Raw genomic sequence first — 20575 nt, 5'->3', positions numbered from 1 at the left:
CTGTGATTACTCTGAAATTCTCACTGTGCTATAAAGGGCCTAAAACCAATTTACAAATACTTCATAATTAATATTTATATGTTGTTATAATACTTAGAGGTATAAGTGACTTTTTCAGCTGGCTAACAGTGAATAGAACACTGGGCCTAGAGTCAAGAAGACCTGAGTTCAAATCTGCCTTTAGACACTTACTGGTTGTATGACCATGGGCAAGTCACTGAACCCTTTTTGCCTCAGTTTCCTCATCTGTAAAATGAGCTGGAGAAGGAAATGGCAAACCACTCCAACATCTTTGCTGGGAAAATCCCAAATTGGGTCGCAGTCAGACATTATTAAACAACAACCTAAGTGACTTTAATTATGATCCAGTTAAAGCTCCTTCATTTTACAAAGGACACTGATGTGAAGGGAAAATGACTTGCCCAAAGTCATAATAAAAGCCATGGATCCCATATCTAATTCTCCTAAACAGTTTGCAAAGTCTATTCCATTTCTTGATCCTATGAATTCTGAAGGATCAATGGGATTGTTATAATATATGAAAACCACAAGGGATCCTAAAAGTCAATGATTCCAATGATTCATTTGACAAAGTGAAGCAAAGTGAAGAGCCTTGAGCAAGGTTACTGGACTACTGAAGGGAAACACCAAAACAAGAAATCAGGTGTCTGACTGAATCTGTAATAACTTGTAGTACAGTGAATTAGGGGCAGGTAGGTAGCAGGCATGAAAACGGCACTGGGTTTGGGGTCAGGAAGATAACTGTTCTTGAGTTCAAACCTGGCCTGAGATATTTTAGTAGCTGTGTGACCCTAGGCAAGTCAGTGAACCCTGCTTCAGTTTCCTCATCTGAATAATGACTTGGAGAAGGAAGTGGCGATGTACTCCAACATTAAAGTGTATCCCGGGCTTAATGCCAAAGGGGTAGGTGTGTGTGTGTGTGTGTGTGTGTGTGTGTGTGTGTGTGTGTGTGTGTGTCTGTGTGTGTGTCTGTGTGTGTGTCTGTGTGTCTGTGTCTGTGTGTGTGTCTGTGTCTGTCTGTGTGTCTGTCTGTGTGTGTGTGCACACCTCTCTCTCTCTGTGTCTCTGTGTGTGTCTCTGCGTGTGTCTGTCTCTCTCCCAGGAGACAGTATTTTCTCCTGACCCAAGGTGAAAAAAAGATCAGAAGACAATCAATCAACACTTACCTGAATCCTGCAGACCCCTCCCTTCTCTGTGCTACCCCCAGCCACAGGCACTGCCTTCTCCAGGGATTCAGGAGATAACTAGACTTAATATCATAGCACATGCTAGGGGCTACTCTTCTAAGCCACAGTATGCTGCCAATACACGTCCGCATTCCAGAGTCACAGCAGAAACCATGCTTGTTTAACTAGAGATCACATGGGAAAACTAAGATACTTGTACAAGCCAGTTTGTTGACCTTTCACCCGGAAAAGGTCTGAATGTGCACACCCATCTTTTGGCATCCATTGTGCTTTTAGAATGCAGCATTCTGGGAAATGTAGTCAGAAGCCTGAAAGCCACACAGTTTACACAGCAATACCACAGTCCTTCCTGGATCTAACACTGTAGATTCTCATTTTTCTGTGTATGAGAGTCTTAGATTTAAAACTAACAGAGCCCCTAAAGGCTGTCTCCAACCCCTTAAGAATAGCTGAAGAGACAGATCCACAGGGCAAGTGACATGTTCAAGGATACACTGGGTAATAAATAACAAGGCAGCATTTGAACCCAGGTCCTCTGATTCCAAAAATCTGTGCTCTATTTTACCATGAAGTCTCTCCTAATCTTATGCTCTATCTGATTCCTAAAGAATGTATTATGCACTGCTAGGAAAGGAGTCTAATGTAACCTCATGGCAGGCAGTGCAGTCTAACAGAATCATCACTGGACTTGGAATTCTATAACCTGGCTCCCCCAGTTACTTGTATGATATAAATCAACTCTCTTCCCTTCTCTGGCCTCAATTTCTTTACCTGTAAAATGTGGAAGTTGCCTAGGTGTGCCATTCCATGGTTCCTTTTTGTTCCAAAGTACATTTTTCCTACTTATTTAAAATGAGAACTGAAAGGTTTCTCCACTCAGCTGAAATAACTACTTTGGCTATGGTTAGGTTTCTTCCTCCACCCAGAAAAAATCAATAAACTATGAAGTTGAAAGAGAAAACAATAAAGGCTATATGACCACCTTCAATGGTATCAGCTATTTATGTGATACCAACTGTCTGAAGATTTGATGTTTCCCTCTTTATCTTTATTTCTTAGAAAACTCTCAAAAGAATTTAGATACATGAGTGGTATTAAATTTAAAGCTCTAATCTATGTCAATTGAAGAACTGTGCAACTAAAAAGCATCTTTATGTTACACAGTTCCCTTTGTTTTATAAAAGTTTCAATCCTGCCTCGGTTACTAATTGTGCAATCACGGGTAAATCACTTAAAATGAGTCTTTTTCTTTACCTTTAAAATGGGAATAAATATATTTGCACACTACTACAGCTACAATGAGGAGCACACTATAAATTTTAAAGTAATTAGTATTACATAAAACGCCTTGTAAAACTGGATCATCTAGCTAACAAAACAGACTTTACAGTCACAGTTTTAATTTATTCAAGGGTCAAGGACCACATGTAAGATTTCTATCTGGAAGTTACTCATTCAGTTCATTTTTGGTTTATTCTGACACCTAGTGGCAATAAAGCATTGGCACACTGTCAACAAGACTACAGAAATCATTCTCCTCCTAGGCCTTTCTTGACTATTTTTGTCATTATTTCTGAAAGGTGAACACTGGAGCTAATTGTTTAAATGCAGGTGGCACATCTGATTCTGTAACTATTGCTTAATTTGAGAGACTTCGGTCATAAAATTATCGAACTTCTGAGTTTGAAAGATCTTTGAGATCTATATATACCCAGACTTGTTCAGTCATTTGTACTCAGTTCTCTCTTCTAAACCCCATCTGGAGTTTTAGTGGCAAAGATCCTGGAGTGGTTTGCCATTTCCCTCTCCAGCTCATTTTGCAGATGAGGAAACTGAAGCAATTAAGTGACTTGTCCATAACTAGGGTCACATAACTAGCTTCTGAGAACAGATTTGAACTCAGGAAGAGGACTCTTTCTGACTCCAGGCCCAGCACTCAATCCACTGAGCCACCAAGCTGTTCCAATTATACCTAGACATTCAAGTCTATACTGACACTGATCTTGCATCACAATCCATCCATCTCTAACATCCTACCATCTTCTCTGCTGCCATATGCATCCTTTCCAGATACCCCCATTCTACCTCCTGTCCTGGGAATAATAATCAAATAAATACGATCACTACTTTTGAAAAGAGCAGTGACAATCAACTGCCTTAGAGCCCCATACAAGTCTCCATACAAACTCCCTAATTGGTTACTAAACCCCTTTTAGATGTCTCCATACAAACTCCCTAATTGGTTACTAAACCCCTTTTAGATGTCAGTTTGCTGAGGACAAAGACTATCTCACTTTATTTTGTATCCTCTGGGTCTGGCTGAAGACTAGGTAAGACTAGGTTTAATGTCTTTTCATTCAATCATCTATTATTAAGTTAAACACTCTTATTTACCGAAGAGGAGACTAACTCAGCCAGACCATCATTCCTTTCACCCTCAATTTTTCTCAGGTCATCCCTGGCTACTCTCCCCCTTCTCTATCTTACACTCCTTGGCTATCTTCCTCCTCTGTCTTCTTTTTCACTTGATTCATCCTTGGTTCCTAAATTTCACTCACCTCATATATCCAATTTATTGCCAAGTCTTTGTCAAGTTCACCTTTACAGTATTTCTCAAATAAAGCTTCATCTCTCCACTCAACATAGAAGAAACCCTAGTTTAGACCTTCACAGCCTCTTGCCTATAATATTACAATGCTTTTCTAATTCATTTTCTGCCTCAAATCTTTTCACATTCCAACCTACCACTTGCCAAAATGATTTTTCTTAAGTGTAGGTCTGACCATGTTATACTTCCTTCCCTCCTCTCTCCCATCAATAAACTCTAGTGGAGAAGGGACCAAGCATTTATTAAACACTTACTATGTGCCAGACACTGTGCTAAGTGTTTATAAACATTACCTCATTTGATAACAACCTCGGAGGGTAGATGCTATTATTCTCTATTTTACAGTAAGGAAACTGAGGCAAACAAAGGTTAAGTGATTTGCCCAGAGTCACACAGCTAGTCTCTAAGGCTGTGTCTGAACTCAGGTCTTTCTGACTCCAGGTTTAATACTCTATCCGTTGTGCCATCTAAATACTCATTATCTCTAGAATCAAATATAAAGTCCTCCAGCATTTAAAGTTTTTCCTAACTTGGCCCCTCCCTATTTTCTAACATTCTACACTAACCTCTATATACTCTACATTCTAGCAATACTAGCCTACTTGTAGTTCCTTGAACATAACTTCATCTCCCATTTTTTTTGTCCCTCATACCTAAAATGCTCTCCTTCGTTATGTCCTTCTTTAAGTTTCCTTGGGCTTTAAGGCTTAGCTCAAATCCGATCTTCTGTAGGCCTTCTCCAGTTTCCCTAGCTAGGTCCCAATTTGTGAGAATAAGTGAATCCCCTGAAAGGGTTGTATTATTCCAATTCTCTATGCACATTTCCACTGGGATAGAAACAACTATCTTATTTTATATAATTTTAATTTCTAATCGTGTGAATTTGAATAGAATTACTTCAGAGATTACATTTTTCATATTAATTGGGACCTAACTATATTACCTGCTCTCTCAGATTTATCTACTCTATACATTATCTTGAATATACCTAGTTATTTACACATCTGCCCCATTATAATGTAAACTCCTTCAGGGTAGGGACTGCTTCTGTCTTTCTCTGTATGAATCCCAGTACTTAGTAGAATTTCTGGAACACAGAAAATATTTAACAAACGATTGTTGTACGTCTCAGTTTCTAGATGATGTCTAAAGTGCTCTCTAGCTTTAAATTCTAGAATCCTTTGAATTTTCAAAAACTTCCACAAATGTATAAAGGAGCCCTTTAAATCTTTACTTATATTATTGAAGAGTTTAGATTTTTCTTAGAAACCAGATATTATGTCACTTTTGCAAATTTATAAAAGACTTAATGATGACCCTTTGGCTATCAAGATTCTGAAGTTGCATATGCTTAAAACTAGAATATAGTCTGTTCTGCATAATCTTAGTGTTACGTGATTTTGTCATATGCTCAAATGTGGCCAGCCACAGACAGTACTGGCCAATCTATTCATCAGATTAACATGAATACCCCAATTCCTAGCCAAGGTGGGAAATGGTAAGTTACCTCATTTCTTAAAGCATTCATTAATATGAATTTCCTCCAAATAAGCTACATTGGCCTTATGTGATGTTTTCTTCTGTAAGACCCAATGCAGAGTTGGTTTTACTTTCATTTCCATACACATAAATACTGCATTTGTTTGAAATCTGTTCGTAGGAATTTGGTTCCTAAGGACTTCAAAGGTCTGACCTACAGTCAAGTGAAACATACCATTTCCATTTATTTTCTTCCTCCTGCCGTTTCTTTTTTCCCTTTTCCTCCTTTGGGGTTTTATTCATTTCTTTATCTTTTTTCTTTTCCTTTTTCTTAGAACACTGTTCATTAACTAACAGCTCTTCCCTTTTCGCTTTATCTTCTGTTGCACTCTTCTTTACCAGGAATTGATTTTTGGCTTCTTTTCTGCCTTTCAGAAACTTCTCTTGTATGGCTTTGTTCTTATCTCCTGATCTTTTCTGGCTTTTGTTTCTTTCCCCTCCTTCATGGCTGCCTCTCAACTTTTCTTCTGTTGTCTGTCCACTTTCCTCATTTTCAGTCTTTATATCTCTTTTCTCTCTTTGCCTTTCTTCCTCTAGGTCCCAATAGTCTGTCTTTCTTTCCTTGAATTTGTGCACACCTTCCTCTTCGACCTTGCCCTTCTTCCTTTTCTTTTCTTTTTTAGAAACCAAAGTTTCTGATTTAGTCTTGTTCTCCTGTAGCTTCCTCGCCTTTGCTTTAATGGTGCCATCGTGTTTTTCAGCTTCATTTTCTTCCTTAATTTTTTCAATCCTCACTTCTTTTTCCTCTTTATTTTCATTATTTTGTACATGTTTCCCTTCAAATGACATTTGTCCTTTGGGGGTTTTAGTTATCTGATTTTTCCTTTCAGTGTTCATTTCCACAGGAACCATTTTGTTATTCTCTTTTTTGCTCTCCAAGTGTTTCTCATGATCTCCTTCCATTCTGCTGATACAGTCATATTCTATTTGCTCTGCATTTTCTTTTTTTACAGATTCTTTTGTGTCCTTTTTTGGATTGTTGCTTTCCCTTTCAGCTTTTCCTTTCAGGACATCTTGGGTATCACCATGGTCCCGGTCAATCATTTCAAATCTTCCTACCTTCTCCTCTGTTTTCCTGTGCTCACCACCACTCTCCCTGACGGGCTTTCCCGCTTTTCGAGACTTCTCTGTGTGTTGCTGCTTATGATGTTTTTTTTGTCTTTTCTTTGAGTCCTTTCCTTTGAGAACTTCCTGGGGCTTTTTGCCAGTCACATCTTTTATCTGGTTGCTTACTATTGGTTTACTGTTTGATTCTTCCATGGTGTTCCAATGTAGAATGCTTACATACTTCCTCATTCCCTTTTTTCCCCCACCGGTGCCTTTATTTAAAGAATCTTCTTTACTTGATGAATACTTCCCATCTTCACAATTAGAAGCTCCCATCTTGCTTTCATGAACTTCTTGTGGCTTTGTAATCTTACCCACAGAGAGAGAACAAACAAAAATCAAAAGTAAAAGTTAGATGGCACTGATAACATTTCATTAACTTCAGACATTTGTAAGTGCTCAATTCAAATCCACAATCATTTAAGCATCTAATGCAGGCAATACACTGTGCTAGGCACTGGGATTGATATAAGATTAGAAAAGACCTTTTTCCTCATGGAGCTTATAGTATAGCAGAGTAAAAAGACACCAACATAAATAATTTTAAATACTCAATATTATAGCATAAGTACATGAAAGAGGTGCAAAACAAAGCACTACATGAGATCCAAAGAAGGGTATTATTTATGAAGGTCAGGGAAGAATCTGTGACAAAAGGGGCATCTGAGGTGTCCTTCAAAGCAGGAGGATGGGAATTCTGAGACCTCTCCAGGGATAGGGAATCAGGTGAGCAAAAGCACAAAGATCACCTGAAAGGTGTAAGTACATGATTCAGCACAGGTCAAATTAAGGTTAGAAAGGCAGGATAGGATCTTAAACGCCAAAGCAAGGCATTTAAATTTTACTCAGTAGGCAATAGTGAGCCACACTGAAGGATTCTGAGTATCAGAGTTGCATAATTGAAACTATACATAAGGGAGGTTAGTCTGAGACTAACTTTAAGGATGATTTTCAGGTGAATATGTGCAATAGGAGAGGATGTAAGAAGATATACTAAGACTATTTTAATAGTTCAGGATGGTAGTAAAGTAGATGTACTAAGTAAATGGGCAATGAAAGAAAGAAAAGAGGTCAGACAAGAGAAATATAAGAAAAATCCATCTAAGAACCAGAAAGTAAATGGATACAAGAAAGAAAAAAGAAATGACAGAATCACAGAATCTGAGTTAGAAGAAACTTCAATAAAGTCATCTAGTTCAATCCAAACCCCAAAAAGAAGCCTTTCTATAATATACCCAAGTGGTCATTCAGGGTTTGCTTGAAGACATCCAATGAAGTGGAACATATCACCTTCTCAGACAAGCCAGTCCCTGCATAGTTCTACATCTTAGAGAGGTCTCCCTGACATGAAACCTAAATTTGTCTCAACAATTTCTATACTTTGCTTCTAGTTCTACCCTCTGGGTCAAAGAGAACAAATCTAATCCTTCTCCTACATGACAACCCTTCAGATACTTGAATAAAGCTATAATGTACCCCCTAAGTCTTCCTTCTCTAGACTAAATATCCTTAATTCCTTCAACTGATCTTCACTGGACACAAATCTAAGCTCCTTCACTATTCTCCTTGCCTTCCTTTGGACAGTATTTAGCTTATCAATGCTCTTCCTAAAACATAGTGCACAAAGCAAAACACAGCCCTCTGATGTGGCAGAGAGCAGTAAGACCACCACTTCTTTATTCCCAAAAGCTCTACTTCTGGGAATGTTGTGTAGAAGGTGATTTTCTTCACTGCTGACAACTGAAGAGAAGGAAATGGGGTACCTGATAACACAAAGGATGGGCTCTTGGCCAAGCAATCAATTAACAAGCAATTATTAAGTTACTGATGGAGTATCCTTAATGAGGGATGGTAAAAATAATAAATTTGCCTATAATTTTGCAAGTATGATGACGATCATTTTAAACTGAGGACAGAAAGATTAGAATACTATTATGTATGTGTTTTTCATACAGAGTAGCAGATACAATATACAAGCAAAAGAGAGAGCCAATAATTCAAGTAAACATTACACAAGAAGACAACAATAAAACCCATGGCCTCACATGCCTCCGTGTTACTATACCAAATATGTATAATAAGCAATGAGGCAAATCTGATCTCAAAGAATACAAAATGGGTTGTTGAGATGGTATTGGAATATGAATCCAGAAAGGTGTGCCCCTTCAAAAGAAACAGAGGAGGAAAAAAAGTGGTAGGGCAGAATTGCATTAAGAAGACATATCTGAGAAAATGACAAGATGGACAATTTTTCTTTTCTCCTCAAGCTTTCAACATTCTATCTCCTCGTCAGATAAGGACATTACTTCCTACTTCACGGAGAAAACAGATTTGCTGTGAATTCCTTTTTCCCATTCTTTACATTTCAATACTCCTCAAAATCCTCTCCTATTCTCTTCTTTTACTCCAATGTCTGATGAAGAAGTCACATTTTTCCTTACCAAGGCCACCTTCTACCGTCTCTAAAGTTTTCTAGGGATTGTCCTCAAGATTATCTCCCCTCTCTATCCTCCAACATTCCTAATCTACTACTGGTTCCTCCTCTCCTGTATAAAAGCATTCCCAATTTTTCCCTATCTTTAAAAAGCCTTCACTAAGGCCACAATCACCTCAAGCTATTTCTTTTGCCTTTCACTGCCAAACTTCTAGAAAAAGCTATTAATTTTCTCCACTTCCTGTGTGCTTCTCAACACTTCACAATTTGTCTCTTAACTAGTATCACAACTCAAACAATTCTTTCCAAAGATATCAATGCTTTTTCTAATTGTCAAATTCTATGGACAAATTTAACAGAATAATAAACAGAAAAGAATTATGGATCTGAACAAAAAACTAGAAAAACTAGATAAGATAATAAAAATCCTGAGTATACCTAGTTTTTCATCACTGCATGACATGTTTACAGAAAGTGACCAGAAGTTCATTGTGTTAGAGAGTAAATATCTAGAGTTAGAGGATAGGGGTTCAAATCCCTCCTCAACTTCTTAATATCTGGGGCAAGCCATTTAACCTTCGTAGGCCCCAGTCTCATTTGCAAGATAAAGGAGCCAAACAAGATAAACTCTGAGTTCCTTTGAGCTCTAAATTATGATTCTACGATTGTACGCTATATTAACAAATGTGACAGATCATAAGACAATAAAAACTAATTAAGAAGGAAAATATGAACATAGTATAGACTTGTGTTAATGGAAAAAAAGGAGGGAAGAAAGAAGCTTGATATTATCATATGGTAAACTATACTGTTGTTATTCAGTTGTTTCAGTCAAGTCTGGTTCTTTGTGTCCCCTTTGGGGATTTTCTTGACAAAAATACCAGAGTGGTTTGCCATTTCCTCCTCCAGCTTATTTTATAGATGAGGAAACTGAGGCAAACTTGCCCAGGATCACACAGTGTGTGAAATAATTCACTTGAACCAGTATGTCATTCCAATCAGTATTAATCAATTCAGTGTGATTCCATTAAGGGTAATGATCATTAGCAATTATTAAGGAAATACTCATCTAGTAATATGCATTTAGTCAGCCATCTAACAACAGCACAAGAATAAACACCTATTAATATTTTATATAGATCATATAGGGATAATTAGATAAGACAGGTTCTTATAGTACGCCTTTATATAAGGCCTCAAAATTTAATCCAATTTTCTCCTCTCATTTACCAGTTATGAAGCTCACCTGCACAACCACAAGAATGCTGACAAAGATATCTCCATCCTGTTTTGCTCAGATTCCATGTCCAAACCCAGCATGGGTGGGATGTCTTGATTCTTTGGAAAATCCCTCAACTTATTTTTGTACCTTTAGACCACCAACATGAGCAGGTGACCATCTTATGATCACTTAGCAGAGAGGATCTTTGCCTTGCCCATCTTGTGACCATCCATGCTGATGCATTTTAGATGTATACTTTGATTGTATTTTTAAAAAATATTTTTGTTGCTATTTTTTTTTGTGTTTTAATACAAATGAGCATTGTTTTTTGTCAGTCTTTTTCTACATTTGTTAATATAACCCATGTGATTTTTATTTTTTGAATTAGTATTATTATATTTCTAGTATTCTCACTAGTGAAACATCCTTGCACCCCGATATAAATTCAATATTAATCATTGTGAATAATTTTGAATATATTACCTTTGTTCCTTAGTTAATACAGTGAGATTCTGTCTGGTTCCGGAAGCTAAGATGGTGGAGTTAATGGTAATTGCTATCTCCTTCCCTTTGTTGACCTTGACAAGCCCAGAGAATATCTCCCTAGGAAAAACCCTGGAACAGTGGGAGCAGCTGAAGGAGTAAACAGTCTCTTAGCTCATGAGGGTAAGAAGATCGCTAAGAAGGGTCCTTCTTGCTTTGGCTAAAGAGGACCAGTGCAGGACCAGAGCTGTTCCAGAGAGCCCCACCTTAGTAAACCAGGAGAAGATCCCGAGCCCCAGGGGGGTGAAGCCAACAACCACCAACACCAGGACCCTAGGCATGCCTCAGCAGCCCAGGGGAATCGGGAAGACAAAGTGTAGATGGGATCATCAACCACTGAGCTTGCCTATGCTCTAGCTCAGCAGAGGAGACCTCCTGTGGCCAGACCACTCCTCCCTCACACTTAATGTGGGGAAACCCAAAAAGACCTCACCTAGCCTCTGCTTTCCAACACCAGCTAGCTGAAAGAACCAGAGGCCACAACACACAAAGCCTCAAGTTTTAGACACAAGAACTGTGGGACAGAGCCCTCTGTGACCCAGATGCAGAGATCTACTTTAAAAGTCAGGAAAAGTGTGATTATCATGAGTAAGAAGCAAAGCAGAAAAGAAAAGACCACAGAATCTTTCTATGGGGACAAGGACCAAAACACAAATACCAAAGAGGTCAGCATTTTGACTTGTACTCCCATCTGAAACTTCAGAAGGGAATATGAACTGGTCTGAGGCACAAAAAGCCTTCTTGGAAGAGTTCAGGAAGGATTTTAAAGCCTAAATTAGAGAAATACAAGAAAAAATGACCAATAACTTTAAAAATATGAAAAAAGAAATCACAGAAGAACTTAAAAGTACAGTTGACCAAATGAAAAAGGAGATGCAAAAGTTAACTGAAGAAAACAATTTGATAAAAATTAGAATCAGGCAAGTAGAAGCTAATGAATCTATGAGACATCAAGAATCAGTCAAACAGAATCTAAAGAATGAAAACATAGAAGAAAATGTAAAATATCTAACTGGAAAAACAACTGACCTAGAAAATAGATACAGGAGAGAAAATTTAAGGATTATTGGTCTACCAGAAAGCCATGATGAAAAAAAGAGCCTGGACAATATCAACCAAGAAATCATCAAGGAAAACTGCCCAGAAGTCCTAGATCCAGAGGGCAAAACAGTCATCAAAAGAATCCACTTTTCACCTCCCAAAAGAAATCCCAAACTAAAAACACCAAGGAATACTGCTGCCAAATTCCCGAACTTTCAAGTGAAGGAGAAAATACTGCAGGCAGCCAGAAAGAAACAATTCAAATATTGAGGAGCTACAGTCAGGATCACACAGGACCTTGTAGCTTCTATATTAAAAGACTGAAGGAACTGGAATACGATATTCCGTAAGGCAAAGGAGCTGGGACTATAGCTAAGGATCAATTACGCAGCAAAGTTGAGCATAATATTTCAGGCAAGGAGATGGACATTCAAAGAAATAAGGGATTTCCAGACCTTACTGATAAAAAGACCAGAACTCAATAGAAAATTCGATCCTCAAACGCAGGTCTCAAGAGAGGCATAAAAAGGTAAATGGGAAAAAAAACTTGTTACTCAATATGGGCAAACTGTTTACATTCCTGTAAGGGAAGATGATACTTGTTAATCTTGAGAATTGCATATTTATTATGAAATATAAAAGGGATATATATAGATAGAGGGAGTGGGTATAAATTAAATGATGTGATGATAACAAATGTGATTTAAGGGTGCAAAGGGATTGTAATGGGAGATGTGAAAAGAAGGAAGCAGAAAAAAAATAAATTACATCACAAGAAGAGGCACAAAAATATATTACAGTAGAGAGAAAGAGAAGAGGGAGATGAGCATTGTTTGAGAGGTACTCTCATCTGATTGGATTCAAAGAGGGTACAACAAACTCAGTTAATTATAGAAATACAACTAGCACTATAGGCAGTAAGGGGGAAGGCGGAAAGAAAAGGGAGGGAAGGCTAAAAGGGAGAGAAGAAGTGGTAAGAAAAAGGGGGATTAAAAGAGAGGGGGGCTGAAAGAAGAGAGGGAAGACTGAGGGAGGCAGTGGTCAAAAATTAAACTTCTTTTGTGGAGGGGAAGGGAAAACTAAAAGCATAAACAAAGGAAAGGGTGATGGAGGGAAAGACACAGATTGTAATCATAACTATGAATGTGAATGGGATGAACTCCCCCATAAAACAGAGACAGGTAGCAGAATGGATTAAAAATCATAATCCAACAATATGTTGTTTACAAGAAACAGATCTGAAATGGGGACATACACACACAGTAAAGGTCAAAAGTTGGAGCAGAATATATTGTGCCTCAGCTGATGTAAAAAAAGCAAGGATAGCAATCCTAATCTCAGACCAAGCAAAAGCAGAAATAGATCTAATCAAAAGAGATAAGGAAGGAAACTATATCCTGCTAAAAGGCACCATAGACAATGAAGCTATTTCATTACTAAACATATATGCTCCAAGTGGAGCAAATTCTTAGAGGAGAAGTTAAGGGAATTACAGGAAGAAATGGACAGCAAAACTATACTAGTGGGGGACCTCAACCTCCCCATCTCTGAACTTGATAAATCTAACCTCAAAATAAACAAGAAAGAAGTTAAGGAGGTGAATAAAACTCTGAATAAGGTAGATATGATAGATCTCTGGAGAAAACTGAATGGGGATAGAAAGGAATATACCTTTTTCTCAGTGGTACATGGCATATATACAAAAATTGACATAAAAACCTCATCATATAGTGCAGAAAGGCAGAGATCATCAATGTATCCTTCTCAGATCATAATGCGATAAAAATTATATGTAATCAAAGGCCATGGAAATATAAACTAAAAACTAATAGGAAACTAAACAATCTAATCCAAAAGAATGAGTAGGTTAAAGAAGAAATCATGGAAACAACCAACAACTTCTTTCAAGAGAATGACAATAATGAGACAACATACCAAATCTTATGGGATACTGCAAAAGCAGTTCTTAGGAGAAATTTTATATCTTTGAAGGCCTACATGAATAAAATAAAGAAAGAGGAGATCAATGAATTGGACATGCAGCTGAAAAAGCTAGAAAAAAAACAAACTGAAAATTCCCTAAATATCAAATTAGAAATACTGAAAACCAAAGGAAAGATAAACAAAATTGAAATTAAGAGAACTATTGAGCTAATAAACAATACAAAAAGTCAGTTTTATGAAAAAACCAATAAAATTGACAAACCTTTGGTCAATTTGATTTAAAAAAAAGAAAGAAGAAAATCAAATTACCAATATAAAAATGAAAAGGGTGAACTAACCACCAATGTGGAGAAAATTAAAACAATAACTAGAAATTACTTTGCCCAACTGTATGCCCACAAATTGAACAATCTAAATGAGATGGATTATTATTTTAAAAAATATAAATTGCCCAGATTAACAGGAGAGGAAGTTGAGTACTTAAATAACCCCATCTCAGAAAAGGAAACTGAACAAGCTATCAATGAACTCCCTAGGAAAAAATCTCAAGGGCCAGATGGATTTACAAGTGAATTCTATCAAACATTTAAAAAACAGTTAATTCCGATATTACATACACCAGTTGGGAAAACTGAGGAAGAAGGAGTCCTATTAAATTCTTTTTATGATACAAATATGGTTCTGATACCTAAAGCAGGAAGAGCCAAAACAGAGAAAGAAAAATTACAGACCAATTTCTCTAATGAATATAGATGCAAAAATTTTAAATAACATACTATCAAAAAGAATATAGCAACTTATCACGAGACTAATACATTATGGTCAGGTAGGATTCATACCAAAAATTCAGGGCTGGTTCAATACTAGAAAAACTATTAGCATTATATATCAGCAACAAAACTAACCACATGATTATCTCAATAGATGAAGAAAAAGCTTTTGACAAAATACAACACCCATTCCTACTGAAAACACTGGAGAACACAAGAATAAATGAAACTTTCCATAAAATAATAAGCAATATCCACCTAAAGCCATCAGCAAGCATTACATACAATGGGGACAAGATAGATGCATTTCCAATAAGATCAGAGGTGAAAAAAGGATGTCCATTATCACCACTATTATTCAATACAGTACTAGAAATGTTAGCTGTAGCAATAAGAGAAGAAAAACAAATTGAAGGAATTAGAATAGGCAAAGAAGAAACTAAGTTATCACTCTTTGTGGATGATATATGATATACTTAGACAGTCCCAGAGAATCAAGTAAAAAACTACTTGAAATAATAAACAACTTTGACAAAGTTACAGGTTACAAAATAAACCCAGACAAATCATCTGCATTTCTATATATTACTAACACCCAACAGCAAGAGACAGAAAGAGAAATCCCATTTAAAGCTACAGTAGACACTTTAAAATATCTGGAAGTCTACCTGCCAAAACAAACCCAGGGACCATATGAACACAATTACAAAATACTTTTCGTACAAATAACATCAGATCTAAGTAAGTGGAAAAACATCAGTTGCTCGTGGGTAGGCAGAGCTAAAATAATAAAAATGACAATTCTACCTAAATTAATTTACTTATTCAGTGTCATACCAATCAAACCACCAGATAATTATTTTCTAGAGCTAGAAAAAATATTATCAAAATTCATCTGGAAGAACAAAAGGTCCAGAATATCAAGGGAACTAATGAAAAGAAATGCTAGGGAAAGTGGTCTAGTCCTACAAGATCTCAAATTATATTATAAAGCAGCAATCATCAAAACCACTTGGTACTGGCTAAGAAACAGAGGGATAGACCAGTGGAATAAGGCTAGGTACTTAAGACACAGTAGTTAATGAATATAACAATCTGCTGTTTGATAAACCCAAGAACCTCAGCTTCTGGGATAAGAACTCACTGTCTGACAAAAATCGCTGGGAAAACTGGTTAACAGTGTGGCAGAAACTGGGCATAGACCAATGCCTGACAGAGTACACAAGAATAAAGTCCAAATGGATACATGATCGAGGTATAAAGATTGATACTATAAACAAATTAGGGAAGCAAGGAACAGTGTATTTGTTAGATTTATGGAGAATGGAGAAATTTATGACCCAATAAAAGATAGTGAACATTATAAAGTGCAAAATGGATTATTTTGATTACATTAAATTGAAAAGTTTTTGCACAAACCCAATGCAACCAAGATTAGATGGGAAGCAGAAAACTGGGAAAGAATTTTTGCAACTAGTATCTGTGATAAAGGCCTCATTTCTAAAATATATAGAGAACTGAGTCAAATGTACAAGAATACAAGTCATTCCCCACTTGATAAATGGTCAATGGATATGAACAGGGAATTTTCAAATGAAGAAATTAAAGCTATCTATAATCATATGAAAAAATTATCTAAATCACTATTCATAAGAGAGATGCAAATCAAAACGACTCTGAGCTACCACATCACACCTATCAGACTGGCTAACATGACAAAGCAGGAAGATGATAAATGTTGGAGAAGATGTGGGAGAGCTGGAACACTAATTCATTGTTGGTGGAATTGTGAGCTGATACAACCATTCTGGGGAGCAATTTGGAACTATGCCCAAAGGGCTACAAAAATGTGACCCTTTGACCCAGCAATATCGCTTCTGGGACTCTATTCCAAGGAGATCATAAAAATGGGAAAGGGTCCCACATGTGCAAAAATATTTACAGCAGTCTCTTTGTGGTGGTCAAAAACTGGAAATCAAGGGGATACCTATCAATTGGGGAATGGCTGAACAAGTTGTGGTATATGAATGTAATGGAACACTATTGTGCTATGAGAAACAACAAAGGGGAAGACTTCAGAGAAACCTGGAAAGACTTAAATGAACTGATGCTGAGTGAAAGGAGCAGAACTAGAAGAACTTAGTACTCAGCAACAATCATGGTGTGCGAGGAATTTTTCTGGTAGACTTAGTACTTCATTGAAATGCATGGACTTAAAAAATTTCCAATACACTCTTGAGGCAAAACGCCTTCCACATCCAGAGAAAGAACTATGGAATTGGATCACAGATAGAAACAGATCATTTTCTTTTGTATTATGTTTTGTGTTATAGTTTCTCCCATCCATTTTAATTCTTCTATGCAACATGCTTTTAATAGGAATGTAAGAACCCATATAGGATTATATGCCATCTCAGGGAGGGAGTGGGAGAGAGGGGGGAGTGAGGGAGAAGAAGTGGAAAAAAAATATAAGATATATGCAAGTGATTGTTGAACACTGAAAACAAATAAAATAATTCAATTAAAAAAATACCATGAGATTCTGTATTTTACCATGCCTCTTTTGCATATTTGAGTATCTAACCCTATAAAAAGTAAGGTCCTGGGGAAAGGAAGCATCTTAGACCATAAGAAAGATCTGATGTCCACTTCATTTCAGGGGACCATAGATCTTTTAACAAAGTACTATTGCCTTGGAGCTCTGCCTCAGTGGTTTTTCTTGTAGACTGGACAATTTTGGATCCCACAATAGTTAGTAGGTTTCTGAAGCCAAGTTTGAATTCTGGTCTGCCTGACTCCAGGCTCAGCAGCACTGTATCCACTACGCCACCTAGATGTTGTTTTTCTCCTCGCTTCCTTCCTTCCTCTCCATAGTGCTCTATAAACTTTAAAACATTATGTAAATTAACAATATATTTTGATACAGATTATCAACATTTCATTAAAAAGTTAAACCAGTATAAGTAAAATACAATCAAAGGATCAAAGAGCCTAGAAATGACTTCAGTCAGCAAACACTTGATCTCTCATTTCCTTGCCAAGAGCATAGAACTGATATCCAAAGTTAACAATGGTTCAGAATAAAATGTTTGTAAAATATTAAAGGAAAACTGTTGGAAGCTTATAAGCAATATCACTTTATGAAAAAAGTGACTAGTGGGTTACAGAAAAACAAAAGTTTATGGAAAGCTTGATGAGAGATCAAATTAAGTTAGATCATCCCAAGAACATTTAAGGATGAAATGAGAGGAAAACAGACAAAAACTTAACATAACCTATCAAGATTTCAATTAAAAAATTATTTTCTGCATTGATGATAGTGAAGCTACCACATCTGAACTCTAATGTCATGGTCTACATGTATGTATGTGCTGGAGAAAGAAGCAGTATGGACACTTTTTTTAAAAATGAAACAGACCAGAACAGTTACCTAGAATCAGTGACTTTAGTGAATTTAGACTCAGTGTCATGAAAACATTTCCTAACAATATGGACTGTCTTGAGAAGAGGTGGCTCTCTCCCCTTAGACACTGAGTCTAAATTGGCCTCTTTGCAATCTTTGCTCATTGGTTCTGACCTTTGAGGTTAAAGATGGCTAGCCTAATCTCTACTTCCACATGACAGCCCTCCACACCTATCATTTCCCCCTTGAGTTTTCTCTTCTCTAGGCTAAACATCCCCATTTTTTTTCAACCAATCCTCATACATTATGGATTCAAGGCCTTGCACCATTATGGTTGCTTCCTCTGTATTCTTCCCAGTTTAACAATTCCCAGTTCTCCTTAAATTACAGTTTCTGGAACTAAATACAACAATCTAGGTAAGGTCTGACAAAGTCAAAGTACAGTGGAGACTATCACCTCCATATTTTTGGAAGCTATACCTCTCAGCAGATCATAAGACATGGAATTAGCTTTTTTTGGCTGCCACAACATATTTTTATTGAACTTGCAGTCTACTAAAACCCCCATATCTTTTCTAGAACTACTGTCTAACCATTCCTGCCCTAACATGTACTTGTGAAACTGCTTTTTTTGTACCTATGCATTTATCCCAATTTGATCGTATTAGATCCAGCCCAATGGTAGCCTGATAAAAGGTCTTTTTGGATCCTGATTTTATCATTCATTGTTAGCTATCCTCTTCCAACTCTGTATCATCTGCAAATCTGATGATCAAACTCCTTTATCTTCATGCAAGTCATTGATAACAATGACAAACAGCACACAGTCAAATATAGATGCCTGGGGTACCCCACTGGAAACTTCTTGCAAAGCTGACATGAAACTATTGACTATTTTTGGAGTCTGGCCATCTAACCAGATGTATCTGTACAAATATATTCATGGCTAGTCCTTATCTCACCATCTTCTCCACACAAATAGTATGAGACACTTAACAAAAGGTTTGGTAAAAAAAAAAAATCTATACACAGGAAGGTTCTGATGGCAACACAATTTTAAGGGCATTAAGGGACTGATTCTCAAGCAATCTGAAGGATCTCAAATGTCAGAAAAATGACATTGTTACTACCCAAAAAAGCTATCAATGAAACTTTTTACCCATATACCTACTTCTCCATTTCATCAAAATTTTCAAGAGAACAATTTTAAAGAGTATACATATAAAAAATGTCCTTGATTATGGTGTGAGAAAGAAACAGACATCTATAAGTGATCTTAAACAGCAGCCATCTTTGCAGTTGTATGAGAGACTGAAAGAGACAAACTACTCTATCCACTGTCTGCTGATTGTAAGCAAGCATTTCATGTGGTAAGAATGACTAACCACAATAACATTTAAATAACACTTTTAGGTTTTCAGAGAATTTACATGTATCATTTCATCTGGTTCTCACAACAGCTGTATGATATAGGTGTCATTACCCCTATTTTTACAGGGAAGGCAAAAGGCTGAGAGTTTAAGTGACTTGTCCTGGAACATACAGCTAGTCAGAATCTGAGGAAAGGCTCAAACATAGGCCTTACTGCCCTCAAATCCACTGCTATACCACTATGAAGCAGGTCACAGAACAGAGAGAGATGTACGCTTGCCAAAAGTATCTGCCACTGTCGTAGGGGATATCCAGCACACAGTCCAAACGGAAGATTCCCTATAGATGGTTTGGACTTTCAGATTCTTCTGCTTGCAAAAGAGTTTGTTTTAAGTATCCACACAGGAAAAAACAACTGAGATACCATATTGAATGGACACTCACTGCAAAGAACGGTCACTAATGTCAGTGAACTGTCACTAATATACAGTATAATCTGTACACATGCTGTCGATGGATATAAACTGATCCTAGAACTAAACAGAAAGGAGAGCTCAGGACAGAATGAATGTGGGAAATTGTGCAAAGCTTTGAATGTCTCCAAGTTCTTTCTTAAACTTTTGTTTAAGCACCAATATCCTTTAATTGATGCTATGCGGCAGAGACTACAATTTCAAAAAAGGTCAAACTAAGTCAACAAGTCTTTATTAAGTGCCAACTCATTGCCAGGTCCTGTGCTAAGTGCTGGGGATATCAAGAAAGATCAAAACAGTGTCTCTTGCTGTCAAGGAGCTCACAAGGAGACGAAAGACAAAAAACTATGTACAAACAATATGTGTGAGATAATTTCAGAGGAAAAGCACTAAGATTAGGGAAAGGCTATTTGCACAAGGTAGGATTTTAATTGAGACTTGAAGGAATCTTGGGAAGCTGGAACACAATTTCAGGCATGATGATAACCAGTGAAAATGCCCAGTCAGGAGATGAAGTGTCTTGCTCAAGAACAGCAAAGAAGTCCGTGGATTGTAGTGTATCTGAAGGGATTGTGGTTCAGTTGTTTCAGTTGTACCCAACTCTTCATGATCTCATTTTGGGTTTTTCCGAGAAAAGATACTAGAATGGTTTGTCATTTCCAGCTCATTTTCCAGATGAGGAAGCTGAGGCAAACAGGGTTACAAGTAATTTGCCCAAGGTCACACAGCTAGCAAGTGTCTGAAGTTATATTTAAACTCAGGAAGATGGGTCTTTCTGACTCTAAACCCAGAGCCCTATTTACTGTAACACCTAGCTGCCATATGGAGGGAGGAATAAGGTATAAAAGAACTGGAAAGGAAGCAGTGGGCCAGGTTATGCAGGGTTTTAAAAGCCAAAAGATTTTATATTTG

The 20575-nt window shown here is 37.1% G+C and overlaps 1 protein-coding gene across 3 annotated transcripts in view; it reads right to left on the bottom strand.

Moving 5' to 3' along the window:
- The window catches only part of TOP1MT (DNA topoisomerase I mitochondrial), an 82269-nt gene that overhangs the window by 34771 nt on the left and 26923 nt on the right, over positions 1-20575 (bottom strand). For 2 of the 3 annotated variants that reach the window (XM_072602847.1, XM_072602848.1), the window contains exon 8: positions 5531-6771. In XM_072602847.1, coding sequence (XP_072458948.1) covers positions 5531-6771 — 1241 coding nt within the window. Of the gene's footprint in view, positions 1-1187; positions 1476-5530; positions 6772-20575 lie in introns of those variants that run through there. The other variant, XM_072602849.1, reaches the window with a different exon arrangement.

Source organism: Notamacropus eugenii, chromosome 4 (assembly GCF_028372415.1).
Source record: "Notamacropus eugenii isolate mMacEug1 chromosome 4, mMacEug1.pri_v2, whole genome shotgun sequence".
Taxonomy (NCBI): domain Eukaryota; kingdom Metazoa; phylum Chordata; class Mammalia; order Diprotodontia; family Macropodidae; genus Notamacropus; species Notamacropus eugenii.
This window is presented reverse-complemented; position numbering and strand designations above follow the sequence as displayed.